This window comes from Trichophyton verrucosum, assembly GCF_000151505.1.
Source record: "Trichophyton verrucosum HKI 0517 chromosome Unknown contig00283_1.f1.exp, whole genome shotgun sequence".
Classification (NCBI taxonomy): Eukaryota; Fungi; Ascomycota; class Eurotiomycetes; order Onygenales; family Arthrodermataceae; genus Trichophyton; species Trichophyton verrucosum.
In genome coordinates this window covers 12397-32377 of record NW_003315464.1, presented here as the reverse complement: position 1 = coordinate 32377, position 19981 = coordinate 12397, and the positions used below count along the sequence as shown (strand labels likewise).

The following is a 19981-nucleotide window of genomic DNA, read 5'->3' as shown; positions in this document are numbered from 1 at the left end:
ACGAAAATTGGGTAGATAGCTTGGAAAGGAAACCTTGTCAAGGCACTCTTGCGCAAGGTAAACCAAGAACTTCAATATCAGCGTTCCGCAGAGAACCAAAAAGGAAAAGTTAAAAGGAAAAGGATTTTGAAAAGTAGAGTAGAGATAGATATATACAATCAAAACAAATAATGATGTTCCCATAACCTAGGAGTTGTTCGTGATTTTTATAGGAAAATAACACTTGCTCAACGGCACCAATAAGAGATGTCCAAAACCCTTGCATTTGGCACAGCAAAAAGTCACGCTTTGAAGACAGGTAAAGAAACAAGAAAAAACCGCAATGGTATATAGATGCATGCAAGGCGCAAGGTATAGGAGATTCCATAGGGGTTTGCGTCGTTAGATGTTAGTCACTTTATGGCTTGACGGAAGTCTGTTTCGAGCCACGAAGTTTAGGATTGCGAGTAGTTCTCTTTTTTGGCTTTGAGCGAGCAGCATCGCCACCCTCAATGAACTTCAAGAGCTCGTCGATGCTTCGGGAATCCAAGCTTGGGTTCGCACCGTCGACGCCAGCAACCATCTCAGATGTGGTTTGTCCTACTGAAGGCTGGGCTTGGGCGGTAAGAGATGAGCGGCCAGGCAAGTTTACAAGGCGTCGTCTGCGAGCTTGGATATCCTTTGCGCGCTTAGCGATAGAGACAGCGTTCTGGGTGAGCTGCTCAAGCCAGCTCTCTGCCTCCTTGGTGTTGCGATCTTCGGGGCCAAGCTCGTTGAGGAAGATATTGTAAGCTTCACGCATACGGTTAACGGCAGACTTGGAGTCTTGGTCGAGTGCAAGAGCTTGAGCAAGCTGGAAGAGCAATGTAGCAGTGTTGACAGATTGTCTTCCAAACAATTCGTCGCAAACAGCGAGAGAAGACTCGAACCATTTGCGAGAGTCTGGGTACTTTTTCAAGTGTTGGAGCATAACTGCGGCGTTGTTCATGGTGGTGATAGAGTCAGGATGGCTTGGGCCATAGACGATCTTCCACAGCTCCAAAGCATGTCTGATGTAAACTAGGGCAGTCTGAGTGTTTCCGTTGGCATGCTCAAACAATGATAGGTTGAGGTAGCTGAGAATGGCATCGGAAGAGTCAACTCCCATTGTTCGCTCAGTGACAATAACCGCCTTGCGAGCTAGTTCCACGGCAGCATCCTTCTCATCAGTTTGGTAGTAAACCATGGATAGTTGATGATATAGCTTGGCCACCTCAGGGTGGAGAATGCCGTAGATCTGCTCATGGAGAGATAGAGACTCCAAGATAAGTTCTTGGCCAAGTTCCTTCTGGTTCTGCATAAGAGAAATTCGGCCGGCTTCAAATGCCTCTTCGGCAAGAGCACTACGAGGAGAAGCATCCTTCACAATTGGAACGATGTTAACAATGTCATCGGGTCCAAAAGTGAGAGCAGGTGCGGGCGCAGGGGTAGCAGCAGCTGCAGATGAGCCCTTCTTCTTCTTCTTTTTCTTCTCATCTTGAGAGTCGCTGTGAGCTCCGTTTCCTGCGGGAGATTGTTCTTTAACTTGGGATTTGCTGAAGGCATACTCCTTAGCAACAAGCTGAAGACCAAGCTTGAGTGAGATATCTCGTAGAACTTGGAAATGCTTCAAGCTTCCAGTCCAGCTGGCCTCAGGTGTATATCTGTAACGAGATTTAACCTGCTTCTCGATGTCTGCAGCAAGGGATGCAGGAGTAACCTCCTCAAACGAGAAGTCGCCTTCTGGGTAAATTGCTCTGAGAGACTCATCAATCTCAGCACGAGGCTTTGAATTGACTTCTGTACCTAGCAAACAGTTGAGCAGATGGGCGATACAGGCGGTGGCGAATGGTGGCGGAAGGTTTCGGAGGTAACGGTTAGCAATATGCTTGAATGAACGAGCAACCATATCCTGCACCACGAGAGCAACGAGAGATTGAAGTCTAGATCCCTTTTCTTGGGCGAGCTGTGCCACTTTTCCGAGGTATCTGATGTTGATACCACGCTTGTGGAGGAGTTGGCCGAGGGATTGACCATCCATCGGGAAGCCAACTTCACCGTTGTAAAGATCCTTGACTAGCTCTGGTAGTGCCTTTGATCTGAGGTGGTCGCAAGCATCACGAACTTCCTTCTCGTCTCGTGCCCATTCTTCCTTCTCCTCCTCAGTCTGTGGGACCTGACCGCTGAAAACGTCAGGGTTCAACGCCAGGCGGAAGTTGGAAATGTCAACTCTCTCCTGGTCAGAGTTGTCTTTCTTCTCGGCATCACCACCCTCACCATTCTCGACAGCCTTAGTCTCCTTAGCAGCGGCCCTGCGCTTTTCAACTTCCTCCTTGACATATAGTCCCATCTTGTATCTCCAGTACGCCTCTACGAGCTCGTGGCGGAGCACCGGCATTCGGTGGGGGTATTCATCATGTCCTTCGGCATCCTCAGTCCAAGAGATGTCGAGTGGAGTAATACGGTAAAGGTCGAGAACATATTTACGGCCATCGGTACCAAGGAGACCCTTGGTCTCAACACTGCCCTCCAATTCATGCCGTACGCCATCTTTATCCCAGACAGCATGCTTCTTGACACGGAGGGCCTTGGAAAGCTTCTCGAAAACAGGAGTGAAAGCTTCATTCTTCGCGACAACATCCTTACCCTCAACACCACCGTAATCAATCTGGTGCTCACCGGGCTCGCGGTGCTTAAAGATACCAGGAACAATACTCTGGCCAACAATACGTTTGCCGAGGTAGTCGACAACAACAGTTCCTGGAGTGAAAAGCCCAGGAATGTCAAGTTGGTTAACAGTCTTGACACCCATGACGTCCTTTCCAACTGCGATACGGGCAGCTTCGTCGCCACCCTCGGCAGCAAAGGTGCCGACACCGTCCGCACCAAAGGAAAAGAAGATGTTGTTGTAAACAAAGATCTGGGCATCCCTGGCCTCCATTGGGTTCAAGGACGCAACCTCGCCCCTAGCGACCAAGATGGCGCCACGAACGGCAGCATCGTTATAGTCAGCAAAGAGTTTAGAGGTTAATCTTTCCCTGAAAACCTTCTCCTGGACGTTTTCCCGGGGAAGCTCTCTGGTAGTCTGGAATTCCTCGTTCCAGTCTCTCAAGGTCTCGGAGTTATCAATACCCGCAATCAAGTAGTTCTCCTGAGAACGGGTAGCATCTGATATGTGCGCCGTCGCCTGACTCTGCGATGCGGGAACAAGCCATGGGTTGTTCGGTATCGAGTTTTGGAAGGGGAATGTAGTAAGGAGATCCTTCTTGTTGTTGTACTCCTGGAGAGCCTTGAAGGACTCGTTAAACGATGGAGAGATAAGAGATATCAGGGTTAATAATGAGTGTGCGCTGTAATTCTTGGGAGCAGGCCGGGGGAAAGGATCGAATTTCGAGTTGGAGCACTTGTTCACGTAGAATCCAGAGACATGGGATGTAATCTGGTGCTGTTCACCTTCATTTGTGGTCACCAACAGGTACAGGAGATGTCCCTTTTGGCGGAGATGGTATGGTGGAGGGTTCCACGGGGAAAGAGACACGGATCTGACGGTCTTTGGTACGGCGGACTGGTCCTTTGGAAGAACAGTTGCCAGGTCCAAAGGAGCATTGACATCATAACCATCAAGTGCATGAGTCTTCTTAGCCTCCTCAGGAAGTCCTTCACCAGCAGCAACAGAGTCATACAAAGACAGGCCAGCAGAAAGGCCATGCAAAGTATCAACACGGTTACCGGCAGCGCCGATCAGCTCTCTGATTCTAACAACGTGCATCCTGGCTTCCTTCTCGGTATAGGGATCTTCGATCAGGACGACTTCGGAGTCGGCTTTTAGGCCCTTTACCTCGGATAGCTCGACATAATCATTGATTCGGTTTCCCTCAGTCTCCAGGTGGAAGCAGGTGTACTGGAAAGTACCCGGCAGTTCGACAATTGATTGGCGAACATCCTGGACTTGCTCTTGGCTGGATACCTGCAATTGACCGTTAGGTAAACCACTGAGAGAAGATATATATACTGAGGCAAGGATGGACCTACCATAACCTGAATGCTGTGTGGCTCGTGAGGGAGCTTTACGCTGATCTGGAAAAGACCTAAAATGTGCACACGACCATAAACAGAGAGCCCTTTCTACAGACATTGATAGCCCTGCTTAAGAGAAACAAACAGCCCTACCTCCAGCATTGTTGTTATCATCCTGTTCCCCTTCTGTCTTGTTGCCGTTTGCAAGCTCCTGGCTGGTATTTTCAGGCTTGGTATCATCTGGCACTTCTATAGCAAGATGTAAGAAAAAAAAAAAAAATTAGAATCAGCTTCCAAATTGCACAACCACACAGCCATCATGCTGTACACCCGCCATTGAAGCGACAGGCAAGGCCAATGGCAATTCTCACGGCATGTCTCGTACCTTTTGAGTGTTCCGGGCCTTTACTTTGCTGGTCCATCTCGAATAAAGAGCCGAGTGTGCAAATTTCACAGATGTACACAACCCGAGCTTAAGAAGGTAGCCAAAGAACCCGCCTTTGCCTTTTGAATGAGCGACTCGAAGAGAGAAAGGGAAAAGGTATGAAATTATACAATATACAGCGCACCGAAACGAAAGGGAAGATCCCAAGAGGAGAGTTGAAAAGGCGCTTGTCTCGACTGCTGCAGTTTTTCTTCTGGGCCCCGGCGGTTTCTTCAAGTTGGGACTTCTGGAGAGGAAATTTCACGGAGGCGGATTTTCTGCTCGGAAGGAAACGGGATTCTCTCGGTGAAGCTTAAACTCTGGTTCGATATCCAGTCGAACGTCGTGGGGCCGGCAGTGCAGGGCCGATCACAAGACCATTGTTCTCTTTCTGTATACCAGAGCTGGCGAGCGTTGAGGCGTCGAGGTTGGTAGTTTGTCCGGCGGTGCGTCTATTGTGGGAGTCGTTGATCAACTAACTAGTTAGCGAGCCAGCTGAGCCCACGGCGTCGCTGCCAGTGAGTTATATATAGCTGTATGCCTGGCCGGGCCTCCTCTCAGGACTGCGTGCGCGCTCAAGGGCCGGGCCTCCGCTTCCGAATCATATCAATTAATATCTGTCCTCTTCTTTCCCCAGCTTTGCCAGTCGGGGACTCAAAACCAGGCGTTCAGAGGTGGGAGCTGATCCCGGCAAGCGGTTCTGCAGCAAGGGCAGCGGCAGGATAGATACGAGCTGCTAATTGCGTGCCTATCACTTGCCCTGCCATGCATGCCCTTACCCCATAAAAGCACCCTGATTAACAAAGACGAAACTCGCCCATAGCGTGTCTGCTCGACGTTATTCGCTGTTTCGTGGCCGCTGGTAGGCGAGCCGACACTAACTAACTACATGGCATGGTATGGCATGGTCCTGTGAGCGCGAGACATCCTGGACCCCTGGCTGGTTACTTTCGTTTCGCTTAAGCGGAAAGGCAGCACAGAAGACGTCCGTCTGCCGATAAAGAAGCAAGCGAAACACAAAATGGACTCTCTGATTTCAGCATTACTGACTGCATTTTTACAAAGATGCTAAGAGATCTCGGTTCAGCAGCATTGAACCTTTAAGATCGTAACTAATGAATTTAGCAGTTCCAGTGATAAAGCTACATCAATATCAAACCCACGCTGGCATAGTTAAAATAGCGCTCAACGCAGACTTGAAAAAGACAGCAGCCCTCTACCTGCTTTGCAGGGCCAGCATAGAAGAGGTTCTCGGGTTATCTCCAATAGACATTCGGAGCATAGTTCAAATATAGGCCAATGGTTAGCTCCTCGAGGACCTATTTCCGGCTTGAAAGTAGAACACAGTCATAAGGGTATCCGTTCGCATATTGACTACCTCTCCCCTTCTTTGAAGCCCTTTTATCAAATACTAATAATGTCAACCGGCCATCCGTCAGTCCTTCTCTTTCGACTCCATCAAAAAAGACCAAGAGAAAACTTCCAAGAAACGGCTCCACGTGACATCCCGAGACGCCAGCTACTAAGAAAGCGACAAGTCGAGATCGCGAAAAAGAAACGTTTGAGATTTCAAGAATTTTCAGCTCGCTGTCAGATGCGACCTGGTTTCACTTGGGATCGTCTCCGCCGACAGGTCGTGCATACATGCTCCGTACATATCATGAGTGTGGCTCATCTGAACTTGTCCATGTCTTTTCATTATTGATCTCCTGGGGAAACAATCCCGATTCGCGCTCCATCTGTTTGGCTGGGCCTGAACCGCCCTTTACCCGGAGCCCGAACCTACCCCTGAAAACAATAATATAAACAGCGAGCTGGCACTGCTGGACAAAACAGATCCAAAAGACCGGCCTCGCAGTTCTCGGAAGATTAAAAGCTCGACCGGCCTTATCGGGTGATGCAAAATCATTCTGTGATGCGCTTTATCCGGACATATAATGCGGCAGCCGGGCTTGGTCTTAGGGGAGCTGTAAGGCCACGATATGCCACACTCCCGCAGCTTCGTCGGCACTATGGATCGCAAGACGTTGCTCCTGGAGGCCCGCCACAGCCGGGGAAAGAGGGTCCTGATCCAGATGAGTCCTCTCGAGAGAAGTCGTCCAATCAGCAGGATAACTCATTAAAAGCAACGCTGCTGCGGATGTTTGAATCGTCAGCAACTACGTTTGCCTCTATTGCTGTCCTTGGGTATGTCATCCCCGGTGTTTGGCTCAATGTACGATATAGCAGATTGAATCTAAGGGGTTCCCATTTTCTAACTTTGAAATTATATACATATTTTGTTTCTCTTTGGTTAAAGTGCTGCAGGCTATTCTTACCACAAGTATTATAAGCATTTGGTCCTGAAGAAGATGGACAATGCCTTTGAACCTGGTGATCCAATGTTAGAGCTGGCTGGTGTCAAGGACCCCAAGCAAGATCCCAAGGGAAGCAAGGATATGGAGAAGGACCCTGACCACTGGCTCGAGCGCGATGAGCAAGGTAGAATTGATGAGATTATAAACGGTGCCATTGGCCATTATTACCTTCTTATTGGTGAGAAGGGCACTGGGAAAACCTCTATGATCCTCAATGCAATGAGGAAAGTTGATGGCAGTCGCGTTGCAATGTTCGAAGCTCATGCCAACCTCGAGATCTTCCGAATACGACTAGGAAAGTCTCTGGACTATGAGTTCCATGAAGAGTATGTATAGAATGGCAATACTATACACAGCCTACAATGCCTCAGATGCTAATTCATAATTCTCGATTTTTGCAGCTATATTGGTAGTCTTTTCAGCATCAGAGGGCCCCGTGATACCACTGCCCTATTGGACATTGAACGTGCCCTGAACAAACTGGAGAAAGTCGCAATCAAGCGCCGGAACGTCAATCAGAATCCCCTGATTTTGATCATTAACTCTCTGCATTTGGTGAGAGATGACGATGATGGCAGGGACCTCCTTGAGATGCTTCAGCAACGCGCGGAGCAATGGGCCGCCAGTGGTCTAGTGACTATGGGTTAGTTTCCTACCGGATTACATGTCTTAACCAAGAAGTCTTCGCTAATAAGTATAATAGTATTCAACAGCGATGATTACTGGATCTACGAGCGCCTAAAAAGGTATGCTTCCAGAATGGAGGTCATCCCCGTCCCAGACTTGCCGAAGGGTAAGGCACTAGGTGCACTCCGCAGGTATCGATCCAGATACTTCAAAGAAAACCCACCACAGAGCATCTTGGAGGAGGTATACAACAAGGTTGGTGGGAGGTTGACCTTCTTAAACCGCGTAGCCAAATCCGAGGATATGATAGCAACCTGCAACGAAATCTGTGAAGCTGAGAAAACCTGGTTTTTGAACAAATGCTGGATCCTCGGCGAGGAGATGGATGATGATGTGATGGACGAACAAAAATATTCTGTAAGTGTCTTCTTCGCTTATCAGCACCCAATACCTTGCGTATAATGAGCGCTACTGACTCGCCGTTAAAACAATAGTCTGCAGCAATGGTGCTAGCAAAGGCTCTGGTAGACCTCGAGAAGGACATGGAGAAAACATATGACGACGAAAACGGACATATCTTACCAGAGCTACCGCTCCATAAGGCACGCCAGATCATGACACGCGCAGACTTCATTCAATCTTATGACCATGACAATATCTTTACCATTGACTCCAAGGCAAGGGTTCGAGCTGACTCTGTGCCGATGCAAAACGCATTCCGTGAGATATGTTCCGAACCAGGCTTCGACCAGTACCTTGAGGACACTTTGGACAGGATTTCGGCTATCGAAAGTTTGGGCAGGACCCGAGAAATTACTGTCAAGGACTTCTGGAATGAGGGTAAATTCAAAGCAACCATGCGTGATACCAAGGGCCGTGAAACCGGTACTCTGGAGATTGGCGTGGTTAAACCCGAGAAGGAAGAGGACGATGACTAGACATCCCCCTTTTCCCCCCTATTTCCTGTACTATACGCCGGTGCATCCTTTTTTCTTTTCTTTTCTTTTCTTTCACTCTTTAGATCATTTTCTTCCTTTATTATTTTTGAGCAGATGGCTTTCTTTTGTAGAGAATATGATATTAATAATAAAATACATATATCTAGGATCATATAGTAACATTGCTGCCAGACACTAGAAAATAGAAAGGAGCCATAGATTATATATGAATTTTGTATAAATAGTAACCCACCGTTCCTTCTTGCTCCTCTGACGATTCTTCAAGAAACTGCGTTCTTAATTCGATTCAAGTATGCTAGGTTGACTTCGATCAAATTTCTTCCTGCAATATACCAAAAAGTCAGCAAGTTTATATATTTATAGAGAACTTCGATATTATATACAAGAAGGGAAGCAGAAAAGCGGGGAGGGATTCAGAGGGTCTATCATTGCCAAATATACTCGACTCGGTCACTGGAGTAGTTTTATTTCCGACGAATTCAAGTGGGCTTTGGCAAGTCGATGTCCACTAGCCAAGGGAGATGAAAGCACTGGTCATGATCCTCGTCTCCCTTTATAGATGCATTGATAAAGAGAGTTTGAGCTCCCGGTTTCGCAAAGCATCTGGTTGAGTAACATCCCTCCCTTTGCGAAGTTTTCAGTTTTTCCAGCTTCGCTTCTCTGACTTCTGGTTCATCATGTTTTGATCCGCCCAATCTTGACAAGTTCGTTATCACAGGAGATTTGTCAGGATCGTTTTCGATGACGGTCAAATGTGATGCCTCCGAGTTGTTGTTCTCGCGCCAGGTAACCAGCCTAGCACCCCATTCTTCATGTATGTGTCCAAAGCAATGTAGCTTTGGCTTTGTTCGAAAGACAGATTTAAATAAGTCGGGGCATCCAACTCTTGAGGAGGAATAGGGCCGATCCATCACCCCGTGTGGAGGCCCGTGGGTCATAACAATATCGACACCGTCTTTGATGTCAAAGCTGTGGCCTTCCTTAGGGGAATATTGGAATCCCCAGTCGCCCTCGGAGGGTGTAAACGGGCTAGCATATATTGTCAGTAACGTCCCATTTGCGAGATCAAAGGTGTACAAGCCCTCGTCCAGTAGAATGATGCCATGGTCCCTTGCTTCGTCGAAGAGCCTCTTTACCTCTCCATAATCTCCGTATACCTTTTTCACTAGCTCAGCATCAACTGGCCCGGGCATCTCCGCAACTTTTTGTCTAAACATCGGCACATCGAGGGTAAAATCGTGGTTACCAGCGATTATAAGTTTTAAAGGGGCATTTATAGCCTTCAGGAGCTCTATTGTGGCCCGGAATTCGTCGATCTTGGACTCTTAAGTAAGATCGCCACAGTGAAGAGCAACATCCGCATGCTGCTCTGGAGGATGATAATCGGTAGCATGGGTGTCGGAAAGAATGAGAAACCGAGTAGCCATGCTGCGCTGGATTCAAGTGTTATCTCGGCGTCAGTTAAGGCGAAATACCCAGAAGGTAAGCTGAGCAGTTGAGGGTTTGGTAGGAGTAGTTTTGAGAAGTGAAAGATTTATTTAGGAGGGAAAATGGCCTCTTATAGCGAAAAGGAACCATTCGCCATAAAGAGTTGTAGGTAGTCGGATGATGCAGTCAATGATGTCAACTCTGTGATAAGAGCTTAAGGTTTCCTGCAAAGAGTCACTGAGGACTATCCAGTAGTTAGCCGTTCGAGCGCAAGCTCCATTGATTGGCTGGACTTTCTCTTATGTAAAGAAGAACCTGGGTATATGGACTTCAGCCGTTGAGAGTATTTGATGAAGAGTTTCTTCTCTCCCATCCCTTGAAGATGTGTAAATCCATGAAGAACCAACCCCCTGCTGCTCGAATAGCTGGGGAAGCTGACTAAGCGGGATCATTATCACGTGACAGTATGACATCATCACCCCGGACCTGCTGCTTCCAACTCGCTGGCTAACTAGTTAGTTAACTAGCGGAAGCTGGAAATCAAAACACAAAAACAAGCCAAGCGCGAGCGAGCTTGCGACATGCATTTGTCCCAGAAATCCAACCTACCGCAGGCACATCAGGACAACCACTCGCATTTATCTGATATTGAATTGAAGAACAAGCCAGCTACTGTATACCTGCACAGCTCCTAGTACTCAGTCGCAACGCCCCCAATGGGCCCAAAATCAGCTTCTACCGCCTCGCCTGGCAAGAGAGGGAGACCTTCTACCAAGGCTGGCACTGCCACTAGCACGAAGGTATCAGTCGAGGTACCAGTTCCTAAAGGTGCTGTCGCAAGGGAGACATCGTCATTTAGCTTGGAGAGCGTGCTGCATTTTGCGCTTTTGGCCAGCAGTAGCTTGCTGCTGAGCACGGCGCTCTTCTCTCTCAGTGTCCCGATAACAAAGGGGGACTTGGCATGGACGAGCAAGCGCTTAGACTCGTGGAGGGATGTCATGGTGCTCCTCGCATGGCGGGTTATTGAGCTGGCGGTACCTTGGTTTTCGGGATATGATGGTTTGAAAATGGCCCTGGACCTTTTATCACCGACTGACCTAATGCTAACTATGGCCACTAGCTTGGGATGCGTTGTGTTTTATCGGCCTCATTCACCTTCCGGCATATTCTCTCCTGCTCAACTTTTATAACATTCGGCCGACGACGATAATCGCTGTTGCGACCTTTACCATTCTATCGAGCACGATTCCGTTTTCTTACTTCCGTCCGCTGGGTCCAGCGCATAGTGGCAGCCCGGCTGTCAACCGTGCCATTCTTGCGGATGGTCTCACTACAGCGTACATCACTGTGGCTTCCACCCTTGTATACACCACGTTTATATACCTCAGCTTTGTGACATGGCTTCCAACCCATCTTGTCACATATTTTAACGGGCTCCCTGATATCACTGCCGCTCATGCTGGGCCAAAGGGATTTGTGTCGCTTTTTCTTAGTCTTTTGCCTGCAGGATACGGAGCGAGAGATCTTTTATTCGTCACATCTGCTAGCCAGCCACCGGAAAAGAAAACCGAGCCAAAAACGACACGTCGACGACTTCGGTCATCGGATTCGCGAAACGAGGAGGAAGAGCAACGAGAAGAGTCCTGCATTGCTTCACTTTATAAGAAGGCCTGGCTTGGACTATCTCCTGCTTCAAGGACACTTATATCACGGTCACTAGCCTTGGCCCTTATGACTCTAGCCAACACCTTCGTGCAATTAGCAGGTACAATCAGCGGGGTAGAGCCTAAGGGAGCCTTGGGATGGGGTTCGATTTGGTCACTTGCCACACTAGTCAACGCTTTCTTTTATGGCTGGGTTCAAGAAGCAAGCGGTGTATGAAGAGACAGAGGAAGAGTGACAAAGTTGACGGCAGTGTCAACTTATCTGATTATGAAGGTTTAGTTCCTTGTTTCTATGTCTTACGAGGATTTCATTTTTCTTTTCCTTATTTTCCCTTTCTTTTTTCTGCTACTTTTTAACGACACCTTAATGGTTATGAGTGAGGCTAAGGGACATGGGGGTTGTGTAAAGGGAAAGGAAATCCGAATTGTTTGGTGTTTCCTGTTAGGGATTGATATTGGGGGAGGCAAAGTGGGCGAATATTCAATACTCCCCGCTTCCTCTAGTGGAACAGCAGCGATATTATAGGGGTTTTTCCAAGGCATACGTCCATCGGGGATTCGTATGTCTCTTGGGGATGGATGCTTTTTATGTAGATGTGATACGCGAATTGTTAGTTATGGTCTATTTTACAATACGATAATCAATAATGTCTCATTAGTTACCACCAGTACGGAGAAATATCCCATCTTTTTCCCCTCCCCTAATAATAACGTAGTACTGTTTTCACAGCTACTCCCTGGCTATAGAATAATACAATAATAATGATAACCAAATCCAGAGCTTGGAGGATTCTCTCCATCTGGATGCGGCTTCACAGCGCGACTTCTCATTGGTGTATGTGTATTACCTAATGACATTAAATCACGTGATTATTTACGTAATCTCTTCTGCGGGCGAGGGGAGCTTTAGACAGGATTGGAAAGTCTTTTGGATCTTAAGACGCAACAACATCTGGCGGGATAAGACAGCTAATCATGTCTAGCGAGGTCACGCTCAGTGTCGTTGACAGTATGTATCCAGCGCGAGGCCGACATGTCTTCTGAAACCTGATATGGACTAACAACTGCTGCAGACGACCTGAAAGACGTAATTCAAAACTTCTTTGAGATTCAGTCGGCGGTCCATGGATATCTCGGGCCAGAAACACAGCATGAGCTCGTTAGGAAACTGTCAGTTACCCGTTCATATCTGCATACTGTATTGCATGGATTATTTTGTTATCGATTACTGATATTTGTCCACATGTTTAGAAAGTCTCTTACCATATCCCTTAAAACACTATCTGATCATACTACCCTGGATCCAGCGCATGCAGATGCTGCATCAAAACAACCCAACTCCAACCCTGCGCTGCCACAAGCGGATCCGCCACTGCACACCATCAAGCTACCGCCGGAGATCGTTGACTACGTAGATGCAGCGCGTAACCCAGACATATACACGCGAGAATTCGTTGAGTTGGTTCAAAAAGGAAACCAGGATTTAAAAGGAAAAGCTGAAGCTTTCTCTTCTTTCAGAGACACTCTTGCACGGGAGATGGCTAGCGCAATGCCCGAGTGCAAAAAGGAGGTGATACGGGTTGTTAAAGCGACCGGCGGCGATGCCCAACAACTATAGCCCTTTTTTTTTCTCTATTCTAGGGCTGGCGTTTTAATACTAGGCCAGGGTTAGAACGGTATAGTAACCTACGGATTTATGGAGTCAGGAGTTATGGGGTGTATCTGCTTCCCGTCTGGGGGATCCGAGTGTCAATTAACAGCACAGGACCAAATGGATAATTTTCCCACACTTCTCTTCCTGGTTTTCTCCTCCCTCGTCCTGGCCACCCTGGAACAGCACATATTAAACCAAACATGCGCATTGAAAGTCAGGGACACAACGCATGGCAGCTGGTGTACAGATACAACCAAATGACGCCCCTTTTAACCATGGGAATCTGCCAAGGCCAGATGAAAACATCCAAAAATAGTGAAATGCCCCGTTGCCCACCGCCATAGCATGCTCCTTTAACCACGGATCTGATTGACACGGAACCCGAGTCGTGGGCGCACCGCGATGTGGGGAAGCATTTTCTGGTTTGATCATCCGAGAACTGGATGGGCCAATCGTCACGACCCGTCAAGATGGCAAAGCGTGCAAATAAGCAAAAGAAAAAGCACTTCTGCCTCCTTAACGGAATGTAAGCAGTAGCCATTCCCGGCACTTACAATCATGTGCTGTTACTGATGGAGTTTAACAGGACCACGAAAAGAAGATCGCAGAATTGGAACTATACGCTTTCGGAAATAATAAGGAGCCAGGCGCCCATATGTGTCGATCTTTTAGGCATGCATGTCAGCCAGGCTTCGACTATATATATAATATATACGGCATCTCTGGGGCTGAATACGTAGCAAGGCTGAGTTTCGTGAAGGCACCTTAAAAGACATGCCAGACCTTTGGATCATATGTGAATTTCCAACTCGCCTTTGTCGTACCGTACAACCCAGATGAAATCGCCCAAGCTTTGCCTCGTATATGGTACTGGCTCACTGTTTGCCCCACATGACGGTCCGCTACGTCTCGACCGTTTTCTCAATATAAATGATTCTGGATAGCCCGTTGACGGACTTACCTGACAGCCTGCTTGCCTGTGTGCAAAGAATTCTTAATACCGGACGGTTGATGCCGTTGTCGTCATCGAAACTCAATGCAGTCTTCGTTCTGTGCTTTATGACACTCCCTTCCGGCAAGACACCACGATCATGTCGGAAGATGATGGGCTGACCGGAGCCTACAAGGGGGCTAATTTCGCAATCAAGATAATAATTGGGGTGTTTATTGGAATCTCCTGGTACAATGCACTGGAACTATGCGTTCTGGTCTTTGTCACGTTCAGTCATTATAGAGGCCTTTACTTCTGGAGCCTCTTGATATCAGCGACTGTTGGCGTCATGCCATATGCACTCGGTTTCCTACTAAAGCTCTACAACTTGATGGACAATGTCTGGCTGTCGCTTGTTTTTCTTACAGTTGGCTGGTGGACCATGGTTACTGGCCAGTCCTTTGTCCTCTACTCCCGGCTTCACCTCGTTATTCGCGACCAAAAGATCCTACGCCGCGTTTTATGGATGATAATTTGCAATATTTTCATCTTACACTTACCTACAACCATCCTTACATTCGGTTCGAACTCGAGTCACCAAAAGAGTTTTGTTCCAGCATACAAGATTATGGAAAAGATACAGATGACCGGCTTTTTTATTCAAGAGGTCATCCTCTCTACCCTCTATATATTGGAAACAATGAAGATGCTACGGATAGCACCCAAGCATGGAAACCGGAAGATTATGTATCAGCTTCTCGGTATCAATCTTATCTTCATCATCATGGACCTTGCACTCCTGGGCACGGCTTATGCCAACCTATATGTTATCGAAACAACGATTAAGGCCTTGATATACAGTGTTAAGCTGAAGCTTGAATTCGCTGTTTTGGGCAAGCTTGTCCACTTGGTCAACATACACTCCTGGAATCCGGAGTTTTTCAGTGGATCAAATGGCTACCCAGATTTCGTGGACCCAACGCAGATAACGACCGACATTACTCGGCCTCCTCAATGCATTAACAGTCCCCCCAGACCGCCGTGGTCATTCCCAGACACTCTGCCAATTACTTCGGATCTGCAATTCTGCGGGAAAGCAGACGTGGCGCCGTCGAGCAGCGGCAGTTTGGCTACGACACATATTGCTCCATGCACCTCCAACGGGGTTCCAGTACCGACACCAGTTGATGTTACACATGCCACACCCTCCCAGGTTATATCACCCAATAACCTTCCCAAGTGGCCGAGTTAAAAGGGAAGAGGATTTCGCTGTTGCAGTCACAGCCTATCCACAACACACCACCCTTTCCTTTTGCCCAGGCTGAAGAAGATGAGATCCAAAGGATTCTGAAACCCCGGACCCGGCTTATCACACGGTGGAAAAGGAACGTCAAACGAGCTCCTGAAGGATGCGAGGTTGTATATATCAGCTCAACTATCAGGGGGGACCAGAAGCTGGCCGATGCGTGTGGCTGAATAATAAGGCTCTTGCACTTCCCTGTGCGCGAAAGTACTCGAATGTCTATTTAAGGCAGCAGTACCTCGTATAATAGCCGCCTGCCCTCGAAGTATGGCTCTTTGTGTGACATGAGCCGGGAAAGGACTTCGCATTTACTTACATCTTACACGTTGTCTGCCAGGCAGATCTCCAGCTTCATGCACGATTTACGACGAACAACGAGATAGAAACGGACATTACACTCCTTCCACCTGATGGAAACTGTATATAGATTATGTCACATCACTGCTTATCTTTCTTCTTCTTTCTTGTATTTAATAACGCTTTCACTGAATGAATATATCTGCTGTCTGTTCGTTCTATCGAAAAGGCTAAAATGCCTTAGAAAAAAGCTACTTTGTTGAAGCTGCGGCGGAAGCTATGCGATGACTAAGCGGGTCCCCGCCCTTCCCGTCCTCCTTGCTTTTATGCGCGCTGCAATTTTGAGACATCGCGAACTTCGACTTCACGAACTTCACCCTGACTCCTTGTCGGAGCTGGAAATGGGCGGAGGGATACTGTTGTCCAATGATTGCTGGATGCTAACCTTTGTTCAAACGAATAACAGCATCTAGTTCGCCACCATGGTTTCCTCGCGACGCGGATTCAACCCGATAGCCTTCACCCCCTGGCCGGTGACGATACTCTCCTCGTTGGTGTACCTCGCCCTGATAATCCCAATCATTGTTGTCCACCATCTGGTTCCTCCCGCGCCAAAGGAAAGCCCTGCAGGCGTAGACCTAGAGGAAGCCTGGCACGATCTCCAACACCTGACTCGGCAGTATCACCCTTACAACAGCCACTCAAACGATGAAGTGCACCAGTGGCTCCTTAAGCGTATCCATGCTATCTCCGCAACCTCGGCTCGCTCAGAATCCCAATCGGGCCCAGAAGTCTTTGTTTTCGATGATAACCAAACAAATCTAACGTTTTCCAGCGCTGGCGTTGCTGCTACAGCCATTACCGGCGTATACTTTGAAAGCAGAAATATCGTGGTCTACATTCGCGGCACGGAAGATGAGCCGGGGGAATGGTGGAAATCTCCCGATGGTGAACCGTCAGGAAAAGGTGGAGTGCTTGTAAATGCACACTATGATAGTGTCTCTACCGGCTACGGAGCGACGGATAACGGAGTTGGTGTGATTACGACACTGCAATTACTCAAATATTTCACCACACCAGGACACTATCCTCGGAAGGGCCTGGTGCTGCTGTTCAACAATGGAGAGGAGGATTTCCTGAATGGCGCGTATGCATACAGCCAGCACCCAATGTCTAAATTCACGCATACGTTTCTGAATCTCGAAGGTGCTGGTGCAGGAGGCCGCGCTGTCCTGTTCCGTAGCACAGACACAGAGGTTACGAGATTCTATGGAAAATCGGAACATCCCTTTGGCACAGTCCTTGCGAGAGACGCTTTCAAACTGAAATTTATCCGCAGTGAAACCGATTACCACGTCTTTGATGGCGTCTTTGGCATGCGTGGGCTCGATGTTGCATTCATGGAGCCCAGAAGCAGATATCACACCGACCAAGATGATGCCAGGCATACTAGTATTGATTCCGTTTGGCACATGCTTTCAGCGGCCATTACAACCACTGAAGGGTTGGTCAGTTACACCGGAGATGCTTTCGACGGTGATAGCGGAGATGGTGGAAAACTCAACAACGGCATCGGTACCTTGGGTGTTTGGTTTGACTTCTTCGGTTCGTCCTTTGCAGTCTTCCAGCTCAATACTCTCTTTGGGCACTCGGTGGCCCTCTTGGTCGTCGCCCCTCTTCTACTCATCATTACGTCTGTTGCACTCTTCGCAGTTGACAAAATGTACATGTTCTCCATGTATACGTACATATCGGAATCAGGTGGTCAAGTATCGCTCTATGGCTTACGAGGGATGTTCCGTTTCCCCCTGATCCTTGGTATTAGCACTGCTCTAACCATTGCTCTGGCATTCCTAATAATGAAGGTCAATCCTTTTATTATATACAGCAGCCCGTATGCAGTTTGGAGTATGATGTTGTCCACTTGCATGTTCTTTGCATGGTTTATTTCCTGTGTTGCAGACTTTGCCAGACCGTCCGCGCTACACAGAGCATATGCATTTTCTTGGATGTTTGGCATTATGTGGGTTTTCCTTGTGATAGCCACCGTTTATCAGAAACAGCACGGCATAGCAAGTAGCTACTTCATTGTATTCTACTTTGCCGGAGTAGCTGTTGCAACGTGGATCTCATATTTGGAACTTTTTGGCCTGCCAAAAACACAGGATTATGCTCGTCGGCAGGGCCGTCTTTCTGATCGAACACCTAGTTCTGACAGTCACTTTCTCGCTCCATCTGCAGATGAACTGCCATCCAGCAGCAGTGCGGCAGGCCGAGATTTTAACCCAGAAGATGTTGAGGACGAGGAGCCTACAGAATCCACGTCTCTCCTTCGGGGACAGCAGAGAACTACATTTGCTAATTATGCCAGTGCTAGAGGTAGCCAGGAGAGCAATATATCCAACCAGGGCAACAATTCGTTACACCCTAAGGACCACCGACTAGAACAAAAATGGAGTATCTACCTGATGTCATCGGCTTGGATATTGCAATTCCTTCTCGTTGCACCTATTGTCATTATTCTTCTTGGCCAGCTGGGACTTTTCCTAACATCTGCAACATACCAAATCGGCGCTGATGGAGGTTCACAGCTCGTCATATACATCGGTATCGCCGTCTTATCTGTTCTCATCCTCTTACCACTTTTCCCTTTCATCCACCGATTCACCTATCATATCCCAACATTCCTGTTGTTCATCCTCATTGGAACCCTGGTGTACAACCTAACAGCGTTCCCATTCTCTCACAGCAACAGATTGAAACTTGCATTCGTCCAGGAAATGGACCTAGCGACCGGGAACAACCAAGCGTCTCTTGTTGGCGTAGAACCATATATCCATGATGCCGTACATGCCATCCCATCCGTACAAGACGGGAAGATCTCCTGTACCTCCCATGGCTACGGAGGCAGAACCAAATGTTCCTGGCCTGGGCTCAAGCCAAAAGTAGCAGAAGGCCCCTACAAGGATTGGGTCAGCTACAATATCTCTCAAACTAAAGATGACAAAATCACTCGCTTTGAGGTTTCTGGCAAGAATACCAGGGCATGCAAACTCCTCTTCGACAGCCCCATTGCTGATTTCCATGTGCAAGGCTCTGTTGTTGACAAACGTATACCCCACACCGGGCCAAAAGGTGTTTCTGAAATTCGGCTCTGGAGTCGAAACTGGGAGAACACCTGGACAGTTGATGTGGAGTGGACTAAGAAGAATTCTGAACGCACAGGCAAGGTGATGTGTTTGTGGAGCGATGACAATGATCTTCATGTCATACCTGAGTTGGATTTGGCTCGCAAGTTTGCCCCTTGGTGGGTTGCAATTACGAAGCTGAGGGATGGTCTCGTTGAAGGAAGTTATTCATTCGAGCTATAGTATTGCAAGAACCTACGCAATCTGCAACCATGTTTTTCTTCCACGTTTGTAACAGATGCAGTTATTCTATCTTTGCTACTGCATTTCTTTGGGCAACTGTTTCAGCAAGGGCCCCCTTTCCGGTATTTTCAACGTGATTTCGATGTGATGATATTCGATTGTTCGTTTAGGCAAGTTCATTTTACTTATTTACTTACAGCGAAGAATAATATCCAAGTCCCCGAGGACCTACAAATTCAACATACTTCTTGGTATACAGTTTTCTTTAGGAAAATGGGGATAATAATGTTTGATTTCTATTCTGCAATAGGGTAGGTAGCTAGGTACGTTGAGATATTATTGGGCCATGCATAGCGCTGTCTACCGGGGAGGGTAAGAAAACAACAAGGTAAAGATAGAAAAAAAGGGGAAAAAAAAAAAAAAAAAGAAAGCGGCCTCGTAACCTCATTCTCGGGGCAGTTGCTAGCACTAACCACCGTGCGTCGCTATGCAGTCGTAACTCTATGCGTTCTGGTAAAAGCACCAGTTCCTTTCCCACCAGGGGCAAACCAGATAGAAAAGCAGCAAAGAAGGCTAATGAAACAGAATCGAAAATGAAAAAAAAAAGGAGAGTAAAGGGAGTGGGGGGTATTGATAAAGGAAAGGGACTGAAAGAGAGACGCAATGGTGGGGGGATATAAGGGGAAAAAAAACAAGAAAAGAAACCTGCTCCAGGCCGGGGGTACAATTCCGAAGGCGAAAAGGTCGAAACGCCCAGGCCGATATCATGTTTACCGTTTTCATTCCCGTGAGAACGCCTGGTGCGCCTAAACCTATGCCGAAAAGTAGAGACTGCAATCGATGGATGTAGCATCAACGGTAAATTGGGTATTGTAAGTTGCTTCTATATAGCATGCGGGCTGAATAGCGCGATGGTAATCACTGGATCGTGGGAGGGTATATTTGTATGGCG

The 19981-nt window shown here is 47.7% G+C and overlaps 7 protein-coding genes across 7 annotated transcripts; 5 read left to right on the top strand and 2 right to left on the bottom strand.

Annotated features, from left to right (window-relative positions):
- Nucleotides 1-397: 397 nt before the first annotated feature.
- TRV_03363 (uncharacterized protein) lies at nucleotides 398-4436 on the bottom strand (the record flags this gene model as incomplete). The annotated part of the gene is made up of 3 exons (XM_003022475.1): nucleotides 398-4074; nucleotides 4168-4263; nucleotides 4400-4436. 3 exons carry the CDS (start codon nucleotides 4434-4436, stop codon nucleotides 398-400), a joined length of 3810 nt encoding a protein of 1269 aa, XP_003022521.1.
- A 1917-nt stretch (nucleotides 4437-6353) lies between these two features.
- On the top strand, nucleotides 6354-8360 carry TRV_03362 (uncharacterized protein; the record flags this gene model as incomplete). The annotated part of the gene is made up of 5 exons (XM_003022474.1): nucleotides 6354-6625; nucleotides 6738-7121; nucleotides 7197-7438; nucleotides 7499-7839; nucleotides 7917-8360. The coding sequence occupies 5 exons, from the start codon at nucleotides 6354-6356 to the stop codon at nucleotides 8358-8360; spliced, it is 1683 nt and encodes a 560-aa protein (XP_003022520.1).
- Nucleotides 8361-8860: 500 nt separating this feature from the next.
- TRV_03361 (uncharacterized protein) lies at nucleotides 8861-9574 on the bottom strand (the record flags this gene model as incomplete). Its single annotated transcript, XM_003022473.1, has 1 exon — nucleotides 8861-9574. One exon carries the CDS (start codon nucleotides 9572-9574, stop codon nucleotides 8861-8863), a length of 714 nt encoding a protein of 237 aa, XP_003022519.1.
- Nucleotides 9575-10525: 951 nt separating this feature from the next.
- Nucleotides 10526-11690, top strand: TRV_03360 (uncharacterized protein; the record flags this gene model as incomplete). Its single annotated transcript, XM_003022472.1, has 2 exons — nucleotides 10526-10868; nucleotides 10930-11690. The coding sequence occupies 2 exons, from the start codon at nucleotides 10526-10528 to the stop codon at nucleotides 11688-11690; spliced, it is 1104 nt and encodes a 367-aa protein (XP_003022518.1).
- A 758-nt stretch (nucleotides 11691-12448) lies between these two features.
- TRV_03359 (uncharacterized protein) lies at nucleotides 12449-13091 on the top strand (the record flags this gene model as incomplete). Its single annotated transcript, XM_003022471.1, has 2 exons — nucleotides 12449-12482; nucleotides 12547-13091. The coding sequence occupies 2 exons, from the start codon at nucleotides 12449-12451 to the stop codon at nucleotides 13089-13091; spliced, it is 579 nt and encodes a 192-aa protein (XP_003022517.1).
- A 1127-nt stretch (nucleotides 13092-14218) lies between these two features.
- TRV_03358 (uncharacterized protein) lies at nucleotides 14219-15310 on the top strand (the record flags this gene model as incomplete). The annotated part of the gene is made up of 1 exon (XM_003022470.1): nucleotides 14219-15310. One exon carries the CDS (start codon nucleotides 14219-14221, stop codon nucleotides 15308-15310), a length of 1092 nt encoding a protein of 363 aa, XP_003022516.1.
- An 830-nt stretch (nucleotides 15311-16140) lies between these two features.
- TRV_03357 (uncharacterized protein) lies at nucleotides 16141-19029 on the top strand (the record flags this gene model as incomplete). Its single annotated transcript, XM_003022469.1, has 1 exon — nucleotides 16141-19029. The coding sequence occupies one exon, from the start codon at nucleotides 16141-16143 to the stop codon at nucleotides 19027-19029; it is 2889 nt and encodes a 962-aa protein (XP_003022515.1).
- Between the last annotated feature and the right edge of the window lie 952 nt (nucleotides 19030-19981).